This window comes from Sprattus sprattus (assembly GCF_963457725.1).
Source record: "Sprattus sprattus genome assembly, chromosome: 6".
Lineage (NCBI taxonomy): Eukaryota > Metazoa > Chordata > Actinopteri > Clupeiformes > Clupeidae > Sprattus > Sprattus sprattus.
In genome coordinates this window covers 7,727,276-7,740,718 of record NC_137925.1, presented here as the reverse complement: position 1 = coordinate 7,740,718, position 13,443 = coordinate 7,727,276, and the positions used below count along the sequence as shown (strand labels likewise).

Sequence of the window (13,443 nt, the reverse complement as noted above, 5' to 3'; positions counted from 1 at the left end):
ACAGAGAGAGAGGCTTATATGTGTATAATCCTTCACATTCACACAGGCAGACCAGACAATGCTGAAATATGATTACTCCTTTTCTTTTAATAGTCAAAATTACAAAATAATGACATGTTCTACATAATCTACAAAGTAATAACATGATAGTCATGATCATAATAAGCATCAACATTATTTCTTTTTTGCACTAACAACTGTTCATAGACATGCATACTGTTGAGAAATATAAAAATAGAAATATAAATACATCCCATTAATATTCCGACTGGATCCAAGACTACGGTTTAAAATAGCTTTAGTTGAGCGAATTCGAGTGTGGTTGAGTATAAGGCATTGAGATGCACTGGCTGGACTGAACAGACTCCTATGACGAAAAGGAAGAGGTATTACTTCAGCAGTAACGCAGAGAAACCTAAAAGAGGGCCCCGTCCCTGTTTGAAAGAAGGGACCGCTAGTCTTCGGAACAGGAAAATAACAGCTTTCTAATTCAAATGAATTCTAGGAATAGCCAGATGATACATCAACACTAAACTGATTAAATAATTTCACTCCCGTACAAAACCAGGGTTTGTTTTCTTCTCTTTTTTGGCCTTTTCATTTTTTTAATAGCTGGGCAATGAAGTACAGTAGGCTATCTTAATTATCACCATGACAACTACCAGCTGATCACTTAAGATGGTCACCCCAGAGTTTCTCATGGACATGAAAGTCACACGTGCACCATATAAACACATAAACACACACATCCGAGGGTGTCTGCATTTTTCCAGACAAGTCCCGCTGGAATCAGTAATGTAAGTAGCACTCATCCGGGCCCAGGTTTTGCTGTGTGAAGCAGAGCGCGTTTCAAATCTATACGGCTAACATAGGCTACACATGTTCACATTGGAAAAACCGTCAAACACAAAACCCCCAACCCACCCTCTACCAACCCCCCCTCCCCCCTTTGCCTACATTCTTCAGATGTACGGTTTCAAGCCCGTCACTGTCATTTTTTAACAGGGACGACAGCCAGGAAAACACAGGGCAGTTTCAACAACAGAATTAATTCAAATGACTACAGACGCAAACAACCATTGTAAAACAGGCAAGGAAAAAAATCACACACACACACACTGAGCTCGGCTTTTTGCAGTGGTAAGGTCATACTAGTCACCAGAACTGCTGGTGTGACAACAGGATGTGGGTGTGTCAGCAATATTCAGCCAACAAGGTGTAATACTGGAGCAAAACTAATCAGAATGCATCTGGAAACGATATAGTAGAACACAATACATCTACCTTGCAAATAAATATGAAGATTTCCTTATCAATCCAGCTGTTAAACTAGGCTAGTGTCTTGGTGAAGTAGTTGTTTCCGCACCAATACATCTACCTTGAAAATAAATATGTAGATTTCCTTATCAATCCAGCTGGTAAACTAAGCTTGTGTCTTGGTGAAGTAGTTGTATCCACACCAGGAAGTCACACCAGCAGTGTTGGCAAGTTTCCACCCATCCAGTTATGGTCATTTCTGCACAGCCACAGCTGACCAATCAGAGCTCTCTGAGTTCAACCATTGTAAGGTGCTTGAGGATTCTCACTCTTGCAAATCTGTCTGTCCTCCTTGTGTTCAAACTGTTCCAGTTAGCAGCTGAGTCTGTGGCCGATCTGGCCCGGATCGGAACCGTATCTGGGCCGGGTCGAACCCAGGACTGGCCCGTATCTGAGCCAAGACCCACTTCAGAGTCCTCAGCTAGCTGGAGAGTCACAGAGTCTCTTGCCACTCCCCTAACCCCCTACTAGTAAATTAGCTAGATTAAAAAACACACCGCACCAGTCACATACCCACGCACGTACACAACTTCCCCCTGGACACACACACACACACCCTCGCACAAACACCTCCAAGCATGCACATACACACACCCATGCACAACCAGCCCCTGACACACACACACCCCCCTCTGTATGAACCTTAAGGGCTACATATGGCAAAACGTACCAATGAAACCATCAATCTGTTGCTATGGCGTATTCTAAAACTCCTTCGGCTTTATCTGTCCATCTCTTTCTACCTTTGTCTCTCTTTCATCTAAGACAGTGCAGGTCTATAAGGAGGAGTGCGCACACACACTCACACACACACACACACACACACCACCCCTGATCTCCATATGGGATGTTCTTGATCGGCAGGACTCTAACAGTCAGTTCAACGGGAACAAGCAGAAGCAAAAGTGAATGGAGGGGAAGAGGAGGAGAAAGGGAGTTAAAGAAAGAGACAGGGAGAAAGAGACGGATAGAGGAAGAGACAGAAAGAGAGAGAGAGAGAGAAACAAGCAGGAATATTACAGTAGAAATACACAAGATCACAGTTTAGTTTGAGTCCGGTGGTGTAGAGATGCTGAGAGATGACAGTCGTTCATCGCTTGCAGAAACAGTCTGACTGGCAGCCTCCATTCCTCTCTCCTCTGTCTATCCCCCTCACCCTCTCTTTCTCCGCTGTTCACTCCTTTCCCTCAACTCTGGTCGGTTGCCAGAGTTTTGGTTGGAGGGGTCGGGGTGCATGCACAGCGTTGTCCGTGAAGAGGGTCAGAGGGCGTCGCCATGGTTACCACAGCGGCAGCACTGCCATCTTCAGTGTTCTGTTTGTGTTCTGCTGGGTTGTGTTGGTGTTCCGATGGGTTCATGCTATGATGGGTTCTGTTCATGCTCTGTTCAGGTTCTGGTGCTGTGTGTTCTAGAGCTAGTTTGTCTCTTGAGTTCTGACTGAGTCTGTTGCTACTACAGTAGTTATCTGATTACTATGGTGGACGTGACTATCTCTGCTATCTACGTTGTTGTACACAGTGTGTTGGTGTGTATGTGTGTGTTTCCTACAGTACACTCTGATGTTAGTGTGTGTGTGTGTGTATAGAAGAGTTTTTGTTTGCGCAGTGAGTGAACATGAGACAGTAGTGTTTTTCTGAGAACTTGCAGCTTTGTGTTGATACTGTGGAAGCATGTGTGTGGGTGTGTGTGTGTGTGTGTGTGTGAATGGGTTTAAGTTGTGCATGCATATCTATGGGGTTTTGTGTGCAGTGTGTGAGTGTGTGTGTGTGTGTTTTAGTGTTCCATGCCTGTTTTACCAACCCAGCTTTAGCATAGTTGTATGGAAGTAAATGTGTACGTTTGGGTGTGTGTATGTAGAGTACCGTAAATCCTCAAATCAAGACCGGGATTCAATTAGAGGCCAGGCTTCAGATAGTAGCCGGGGGCGTGGTCGATACGGACAAATAAAGGCCGGGCCCCGAATACAGGCCGGGGGTAGAATAAGGTACCGGTAGCCTATTTTACTGTAGCCTACCAGCATCAGTCCATCAGCTCAAAGCAGACATCACAATTTAATTTAATGCATTTCGTAAAAACATGTTCTCCTCATGTTTAATGTTGTTGGCTAATTTCATGGGCTATTTGCAATAAAACAAGAAATGTTTCAGCCTACTATGAAAATTGTTATTATACAGGTACTTGCCAAAACGCTAGAAGACATTCCTCCAAAATTCCCCTTTTAATGATTTTGTTGCCATTTCGTGATTTCCGCTACGAAAATTGTTCTTCAGGCTACTAGAACTTTAAAGTTCCAGGTGTTGCGTAGCAACCCATTACTTGCTGACCTCAAGTTACAATGACTTCCCGACATTCTTTAAATGACCGGACTACTTGCGTAATGATATGAAAGATGTGAATTAGAAGCACAGAACCTGTGGCCAATGACAGCGGTCATTAACTTTCCGCAGAGGTGAATATTAAGAAATGACAGACCTGCCAACGTAACTTTTTGGAACATTCTGAAGAGCCTTATAATAAGTAAGAAATAAAGGCCTGCCCCTAATACAAGCCTGCCCCAAATAAAGGCCTGTGCGCTGTGCAATCTAAGTAAATAAAAGACCCCGGCCACAATTTGAGGATTTACGGTATGTGTTCTTTTGCTGGATGATATTCAGTCAGTCACCAGCTATGTGTATGTGTTTGTGTGTGTGTGAATGTGTATGTGCTTCCTATCTGTTTCTATGTGTGCATACTGTATGTGAATATGTGTGTGTGTTTGTGTGTGTGTTTGTGTGTGTGTGTGTGTGTGTGTTGCTAACTGTGCGGTTGCTGAGCGATGCTGGAGCAGTCGGTCACCAGCAGATCCACCACTGTGTTCCCGCTCACAAACACGGCCGGCGCTGTCACCATGTTGCTAAGGGTAACCGCACTCACGGCGACGCCCCCGCTGGAGGTCACTGGGGTGCTGGGTTGGGCATTGTGGGTACCCATGTGCCCTTGCAGCTGCGTGGGGGTCTTACAATGTATCCCGCATAGCTGGCACAACAGGACCCCCCCGGCGCCGGCCGCACCGAAGTTGCCCCCGCTCTCCTTCCACTCCTGGCCGTGGTGCTTCTGGGCGTGGACACGCAGGTACGTCAGCGTGGTGAAACCTGTGACGGGGTCAGAGGTCAGAGGGGTCAGGTACACACACCCCACTAATCAGAGGTCAGACACACACCCCACTAATCAGAGGTCAGACACACACCCCACTCAAACATCGCAGAGCTCTCAGCTGTCTATCGCTTTGCAGAGGCTTCCAGTGCTGATGCATTAGGAGTCTAGTTGGTGAACCAGGAGTTGAAGCCAGCTATGCAGATTTGCTCCACAAAAGCCCAATTACATGATTTCTTTCAGCCAAGAGGCCTCATACAGACAGGAAATGACTACGACAAATCAGACAGACAGACAAACACACTGACAGACACACCACCTGTCAAAGTCAAGACAGGACATGACAGACATGAAGGGAAACGGTCAGGCAGACAGATAAGCAAACACAGAAACATACAGACAGACAGACAGACAGACAGACAGACAGACAGACAGACAGTCAGACAGACAGACAGACAGACAGGAAGGTAAACTGTCAGGCAGACAGATAAACAAACACAGAGACAGACAGACAGACTGGAAGGGAAACTGTCAGGCAGACAGATAAACAAACACAGAAACAGACAGACAGACAGACCATTATAAAGCCAGACGGTCAGACAGACATGGAGGGAAACGGTCAGGCAGACAGACAGACAGACAGACAGACAGACAGACAGACGGTTATAAAGCCAGACGGTTAGACAGACATGGAGGGAAACGGTCAGGCAGACGGACAGACAGACAGACAGACAGACGGTTATAAAGCCAGACGGTCAGACAGACATGGAGGGAAACAGTCAGGCAGACAGACAGCTACAGCTCCAGCCAGTGGGTGAACTCACTGCGGTTGCAGAGGTGGCAGGAGTGGTGCTGTGACTGGTTGTGCACCCTCATGTGATCTGTGATGTAGGCGGCAGACAGCAGCTTCCCACAGATGTGGCAGGGCACCTTCTCCTCGTGCCTGATCATGTGGGCACGCAGGCGGTCCCGGGTGGCAAAGCTCGACTCACACGTCTGCAACACACACACACACACACTGTAAACACTCATGAACTCAGATACAGATATCAGATACAGATACAGATATCACACACACTCATAAATGAACTTACAAAAGGCAAACACAACTCACAGTCATATGATTAGACATGGACACACTAATACATATATTATATCTAATATATAATTTATACACCCATCCATCTACATAAAGACGCCCAATGATACACAAATGTACACTCATTACCACACATATACGTATGTACAAACAGCGCAGGCTGTCCATGCGTATAGATGCAAACACACACACACACACACGCTAAAAACATGTGCATAGATGCAAACACACACACACGCTAAATACATGTGCATAGATGCAAACACACACACGCTCAATACATGTGCATAGATGCAAACACACACACACACACACGCTAGAACACATGTGCCTACACAGAATTACAGTGCTTACACTAAACACACAGGAAGTGCATTAAACGCAGGAGTATGAGTGTGTTTACGTGTGCATTGCCATCTTAGTGTGTTTACAGCTGGACTTGGATACAATATTTGTGCTTGTAGTTTGGCATAGTTTATCACCCTGCCAGCTGCCCTACAAAAGAACTACATTTAACGAGGTGAGGTCCAATACAGTTACCATTTGTGACATCTGCTAGTCGAATCAGAAGATCTATCTACATTACTTTCAACCTACTACACACCCGGTAGATCCCTGAGCTCTTCTGGCACATTACAGTTCCAGGACAAAGCCAGGACAAAGAGACATGGAGAGGCAGCTTTTAGTGTCCTTGCTCCCAGCCTCTGGAATAATGCGCCGTAAAAATAAAGTTTAATTTGATTACTGTTTCAAAGCATTACACATAATCTTAAAATTCCATTCTGAAGTTGGTTCATAGACTCTGAAGGTGAAAAGGTTTAGTGAGAGAATCCTGCAAATGTTCCATTGTTATTTCTAGACAGCCATTCTAGAATACCGCTGTGCAGGGTTATGTATTGACCGCCTCTGGAATCAATTCTAGCTATGGGTCAAAGTGAAATCAAAGTGAGATCGATGTTTCCCTCAGATGTACTACTGCACTGCATGTGACATCTATGTTTTCCTCAGATGTACGACTGCTTTGAATGAAACTGCTTGTGAAGTAACATTCCAGCATTATCAACACCGGTACCACTATCAGTAACGCAAATTGGTATCTATTTGTTATTCATACTTGATTGTGGGCAGAGCTTTAGATTGTTATTGCTATTATGTAATGGTAGTGGTATAATTTGTACACAGCAAAATATATTAGCGTGGTGCTGGTTCTTGATACCCAGTGCTAACAGTGACAGCTACTTGTGAAGTTCTATATGATGGTGAGGTACCGTACCGGACACTTGAAGGGACGCTCTGAGGAGTGGACCTGTCTGATATGACTGTTGAGATGGTCAGGCCTGTAGAGAAACAGAGGTTTATTAGTGCTGTAGTGTGTGTGTGTGTGTGTGTGTGTGTGTGTGTGTGTGGATCAAGACTTTTGAAATGTTTAGGAAAACACATTAATGTGTGTCTCTTTGTGTCCATTCGAATGTGTATGTATGTATGTCTTTTTGTGGCCATGGTAGCTTGTGTGGGTGAAAGAGTGTGTGTGTGTCTGAGTGAGTGTGTGTGTGTGTGTGTGTGTTTGTGTGTGTGTGTCTTACCTGGCATGTCTGTGGATCTGATAAGACTTATGGTCTGGAAAACAGGGCTCATCAATGTGGGTCTGTATGTGCCCATTAGTATGTTTATAGTATATGTATGTCTGTTTGTGGCCATGGTAGCTTGTGTGTGTGTGCGCGTGTGTGTGTGTGTCTCACCTGGAGAAGGCTTTAGAGCAGTTGGAGCACACATAAGGCTTCTCCACCCCGCCTTGGTGCGAGCGCACGTGGTGGCCCATGCGTGTGTGTGTGTGTGTGTGTGTGTGTGTGTGTGTGTATGTGTGTGTGTGTGTGTATGTGTGTGTGTGTGTGTGTGTGTGTGTGTGTGTGTGTGTGTGTGTGTGTCTCTCTCACCTGGAGAAGGCTTTAGAGCAGTTGGGGCACACATAAGGCTTCTCCACCCCTCCCTGGTGAGAGCGCACGTGGTGGCTCATGCGGTCCTTGCGCTTGAAGCGCTGCTGGCAGATTGGGCAGCTGAAGGGCTTCTCGTCCGAGTGGGAAAGACGGTGCCGGTTCAGGTGGTACACGTCCCGGAACGCCTTCCCACACGTCTCACACGCGTGGTTCTTACGCACCGGGTTGGAATTCGGGTTCACCGACCGCTGGAGGGGGGGCAGAGAGATGAAGAGATGAAGAAAGGGAGGAGGAGGAGGAGGAAGAAAGGAGTTTAGAAAGAAGAGAGAGTGAAAGAGGGAGGACAAAAAAACACAAGAGAAACAGAGATAAAGACGATACAGAAATGGAATACAGGAAGAAGAGAAAAGTGAAGAGGATGCATAGAGGGATGGGGCATGGGGAAAGAAGCGGAAAGAAAGAAGAGAGGAGACAGAAAGCGAAAGGGATGCATGAGGAAAGAAACGGAAAGAAAGAAGAGGGGGGACAGGAAGAGATACAGACAGGGGAAACCCAGGACGAGCATTAGATGGTGACTGTGGAGAGAAAAGGCACTGATAGAAGAAGTCTTTGATAAATGATTCATATCCACATCCATTAGGGTCTAGCTAGTTATTAAGGCTTTGGTACTATCGACATGACGGTGTTATTATCTCTTTCTATGATCTGCATCTTCTTTCTTTCTATTTAAATCCTTCTGTGAACCATTACATGCTGTCTAAGTCTAGATGAGTGTTAACATTTACAGGACTGTGTATGAACGGACAGCCCTAGAAACATCAGAAGGAACTGAGTCTATGCTGGCAGTGAACAAATACCGTCCTAACTGTGGCCCAGTGAGAAGAGCTAGCAGTGACATGACACTTTGTCTCTGGTCAACACGTACAGACATAAGGCTAGATGGCCTTCACATGGTAACCTAGTTGGGTTTTGGGTGATATAGTTGTAGCCACCTAAATTTAGACCTTCTACTACTTAACCTCCCAGCATCACTGAACACACACCCCAATCGGCCACTACCACACCTCCCAACATCACCGAACACACACCCATCTTAACATCAGTGTAGAGTACACCCACCTGTACCGACTCCCCCGTTGCCATGACAACCGCAGTGGGCGCAGGTAGGGGGTTGACGGTTGTGGCAACGCTCGCCATGGCAACGATGTTGCCGTCCTGTTGCTGGGCGATGAGGTTGGAGTTGGGGTTGCCGTGTTGGGCCTGCTGCTGATGCTGCTGTTGGTGCTGCTGCTGCTGTTGGTGCTGCTGCTGCTGTTGGTGCTGGTGCAGGGGCTGGGGGATAGACAGGTGGAGGAGGGAGAGGGGGACAGTGGTGCGCACCTCCGCCGCCCCCACCCCCATGCCTATGGCCATGCCAACCTCCTCCTCCTTCAGGGCGGCCGCCTCTCGCTCGCGGGCGGCCCGGTCCTTCATGCGCACGCCCGTGTGCACAGACTGGTGCCGCCGCAGGTTGTAGCTGTTCTTAAACTGCTTACTGCAGATGGCACAGATGTGAGCCACGCGCCCCGGACGAGACACCGCCGGCTTCACTGCAGGGGGGGGCCAAGGGAGAGACAGAAAGAGAAAAAGAAAGAAAGGGAGAGGAGGAAATAGAGAGGGAGGGAGGAGGGGAGAGTGAGATTCAGCCATTTTTGGTGAAGGAACAGGTTGCTGGAAGAGACTCCAACTAGACAAGTACTGAGAACTCTGCCTCAGCCTTCTTTCTGCTGCTTTCCCTGCTGGCTGCTTGGGAGACAGTCTCCCCCTCCCTCTCTCTTCTCCCCCTCCCTCTGCCTCTCCAGTGACTCCTCTCCCCTCGTCCCCTCCCTCTCCTGGTTCCCCTCTCACCCCTCCTTACCTGGAACCGGCTCCTCGTTTAGAGCTGCGGTGTCCACTGTAGACGGGGGCGGGGCCATGTGGTCCGGGGGCGGGGATTGTGAAGAGGTCGTGTGGACAGGCAGCAGCTCCGATTGGAGACTGCCCTCCACTTGGGATTGGGTGGGTGTGGTCTGAGTAAAAGAAACAAATACAAACCATTCTCACTCCCCCCTACACACACAATTTACTGTACTTTGGGGATGACTTGTTTAACCACTATACTAAATTACAACGACAACTACCAAAATACACTGACCGTTTCACCCACTGTAAGAAAAAGCCACACACAAGCACACACAGGCTCGGCGGGTCTGAAGCATCTTACCTGGAAGAGAAAACTGCTCCACGCAGCATCCATTTTGCTCAGCGCAGAGGAATCCAGTCAGCTAAGTATTCCTAATAATTGCGCTGTGACAGAGCGCTGTGGGCATTACGCGAGCGATTGCCGTTATGCTGCGGTTCTAAATATTGGAAAACTAAACAGAGAAACCAAGCCCTGCCGCGGTATTAACCAGAGTTATTCAATATAGAAGCTATATTATGTCAACTAATTATTTTCTAGGAATTAAAAGGCGTAACCGATTAAACATATATTAACAATAAATCTGAATCCAGTGGACTATTTCTCTTATACTTTGGCTTCTAACTTTTACGCATCGCATTAAAGGGCTTCGCCTGTCAAAATAACGCATTACTTTTAATATGCATGACTTTAAAAATGCAACATATCAGCAAACGAAATCAATAATGTTGTTTTTAAAACCTTAATCATGCATGATGCTAACAACTGATCATAATGTTTGAATGTATTTTAGGCATCTTTAAAAAGTACAAAACGTTTCCTAACACACGCAATATAACGAGTAACAGTTAATGTTTTCGATTCATAAATCTGTTTTTTTCTCGATTCCCCCAACAGGCCAATGGGCTGTTTGTCGAAGCCTCGTTGTTGGATTCAAGCCCTGACCCTGGCGGAGAGCGCCAGAGCCCGGCCGCAGCCTGCCGCTCCACCTCGGCGCTTCAATTCAGGGGATGTCATCTTTCTTTTTTTATCGCGCGCGCTCTCCCTCCCTCCCTCCCTGTCTCTTTCTTCCTTTTCTTTTTTAATTCCTCTTTCTTCTCCCCCTCCTCTCCTTTTCTCTCTCCGCTATGTCCCAGTTGTTGTTAAAGGGGATGGTTCGCGGTGGGTCGGACACCCCCCTCTCATTTCCGTCCGTGTGAATGGAGCGCAAACTCCCTGCCTCCTTCCCTCCTCCCCGTCAGGATTTCGGCCGACAGAAAAGGAACTACAGCATTGTGCAGTCAGTAACGGAATAAAGGCGCTCTCTGACGCTTACATCACAGGACTCCGATCCTCCCCGAGTCTGCGCGGAGGGAAGAATAAACAACTCGCTAACGGCGCGTCTTAAAGGGGAGCTAGCGATCGACGCAGCGTGTTGCTCGTTGGGGACACGGGCGATGATGTCACACCGCTCCGCCTGGCCAGTTTGATAGATGGCATGATAAGACCATACAGCAGTAGACCTATCCAATTGCGCAACGACTGAGTGACATACTTCATCTATTTTTATACGGAGGCACATATAACAGGATGTATCACATATGCAGCAGCTCACCAAATGCCAATTATTATGTAGGCTTTTAAAGAGAATGGTGATTGTGTTATTTTTTTAATTTTCAGTCAGTTTGATTTTAGTGCATATATTTTTCAGTTGGTACTGCCGTTCAAACCAAGTCCACAGAATGAAGACATGAGACTATTCATGTTAATAACAATTTATTATCTTTTAAATTACTTTGCTTTTTTTTTTTTAAACTTATTTTGTCCAACACGCTTGAAAGACCCTTCCCCCTTCAGTCAAGCCAGAATTTGCTTGATTTAAGTATTTAATACGTTTTTTTTTTGTTTGTTTTATAAATGTAATTACTGAAATAATGTCCTGTCAGCACACAGGCTTCTACCCTGCTGTCAGTCCCACAGCCTGTCAGTGTGTGTGACGGAACCGCCGTGAGCTGGCCTCCGAGCCAACAGGGGGCGATGTGCTCGCATCCTCTGAGCGTGTCCTTTTCTTCTCTGGAGGGCCTCCTTACACCATATAAGTTCTGGGTCGCCCCTGCTGTCTGTGGGCTGATTGGACAGGTGTTCCGGATCGGCACGCCATCCCCGCCGCCCTGATCCCAGAACAGTCCAGGAGCTGTACACACACCAAAGCCCCCTAATAAATCAATGGCACAACCTCATTGGCCCTCCCTGTCCACGCCCCCATTCAGATGAGTTCTGCATGCATTCTCCACACTGAAACCAAGCATTGGGATCGGTCACACAGAGCTGGTGTTTCTCACTGGTCTGGAGGTCGAGTTCAGTTTTAACTTTGACTTTTTTTCTTCGTCGTCGGTACTATTTTCCTCCTCCTCCTCATAACCATGTGAAGTGTGTCTCTGAGTGTCTTGGTGTCAGTCACAGTCTTGGCAACAAATACCTGTGAGGGTAACATTTATTTTTTTCTCCCTCACCCCTTACACACATTTTTTTATGCAGTTAAGCCTTGTGGTTGAGTGTCCTAACTGTTCTCCTTCAACATGCAGACACACACACAGGTTTTAAGTAACATCATTCGTCTCAAACATCATTAGGTCATCCAGGAGAATCCAAACAATGCGGGTTCCATTAGGAACACTCTCTCACACACACACACATACTCCCTCCTCCGCTGGGAACACTCTCTCACACACACACTCTCACACACACACACACACACTCTCCCTCCTCGGTTGGGAACACTCCCAAACACACACACACTCCCTCCGTCGCTGGGAACACTCTCACACACACACATTGTCTGCTTTCTTTCAGCTGATACTCTGAGCTGCGTAGTGTGGCATTCACTCACACCAAGTGGAATCTGTTTTTGCTCACTAGCACACACACACACACACACACACACACAGTTCATAATCTTTAAAGACGGCAGCTGACGATAGAATGATCAGGCCCACACCTGGCACAACTCTGATCCTGAGTCGGCTCTCTCTCTCTCACACACACACACACACACACACACACACACACACACATCTGGACCACAGAGGGCAGTGTCTGCCCTACCTAGTAAACCCAGCTCACACACACACACAGTCAGTGTTTCATTCCATTAGTGTGAAGTGACCGGTCTGGACTGGACTTCCACCCTTGTGGCAACGGGTTTGTGTTGGGCCAGAACCGGCACGCCGCCAGGCAGCGGCAGCAGCGTTGTCGTCTGAAACAGAACCGGCCCTGAGTGTGTGAACCCGTGTCAGGTGCACTCTGGGTAGTCTGGGTGTCGAAGGCCAGCAGACTGAAGTCTGTGGTCTGGATTGTTTGAGAACACCATTCAGTCATTGTACACATACACACAATTATTAATAAACTGCTTATTAATATTCATCAACACCACTTAACACACCAACCTGAAAACACAAACAAAAGGGGTGTTTTTTTTGTTTTTCCTTGTTTAAATCCTGACTATCTGTTAGTGATGTTAAGCTCCTGAATGACCCATGTGTTTGTTGTTCAGTGTTTACATGATAAAGGCTAAAGTAGCAGAGCAGCACTGAAAACACCACCACCTAGATCACACACACACACACACACACACACACACACACACTCGTCTCCTCCTTTACTGGAAAACACCACCTAGATCACACACACTCGTCTCCTTCTTTACTGGAAACACCACCTAGATCACACACACACACACACACACACACTTGTCTCCTCCTTTACTGGAAAACACCACCTAGATCACACACACTCGTCTCCTTCTTTACTGGAAACACCACCTAGATCACACACACACACACACACACACACACACACACACACACACTCGTCTCCTCCTTTACTGGAAACACCACCTAGATCACACACACTCCTCTCTTTTCTACCAGAAACACCACCTAGATCACACACACTCCTCTCTTTTCTACCAGAAACACCACCTAGATCACACACACTCCTCTCTTTTCTACCAGAAACACCACCTAGATCAGACACACTTGTCT

General features: G+C 46.9%; 1 protein-coding gene across 1 annotated transcript; it reads right to left on the bottom strand.

Annotated features, from left to right (window-relative positions):
* Positions 1 to 959: 959 nt before the first annotated feature.
* Positions 960 to 13,223, bottom strand: mazb (MYC-associated zinc finger protein b (purine-binding transcription factor)). Its single transcript, XM_080840139.1, has 7 exons — positions 9,725 to 13,223; positions 9,380 to 9,530; positions 8,602 to 9,071; positions 7,483 to 7,730; positions 6,822 to 6,885; positions 5,274 to 5,445; positions 960 to 4,448 (listed from the first exon to the last, which is right to left on the bottom strand). The coding sequence occupies exons 1-7, from the start codon at positions 9,755 to 9,757 to the stop codon at positions 4,111 to 4,113; spliced, it is 1,476 nt and encodes a 491-aa protein (XP_080696265.1). The 5' UTR covers positions 9,758 to 13,223; the 3' UTR covers positions 960 to 4,110.
* Between the last annotated feature and the right edge of the window lie 220 nt (positions 13,224 to 13,443).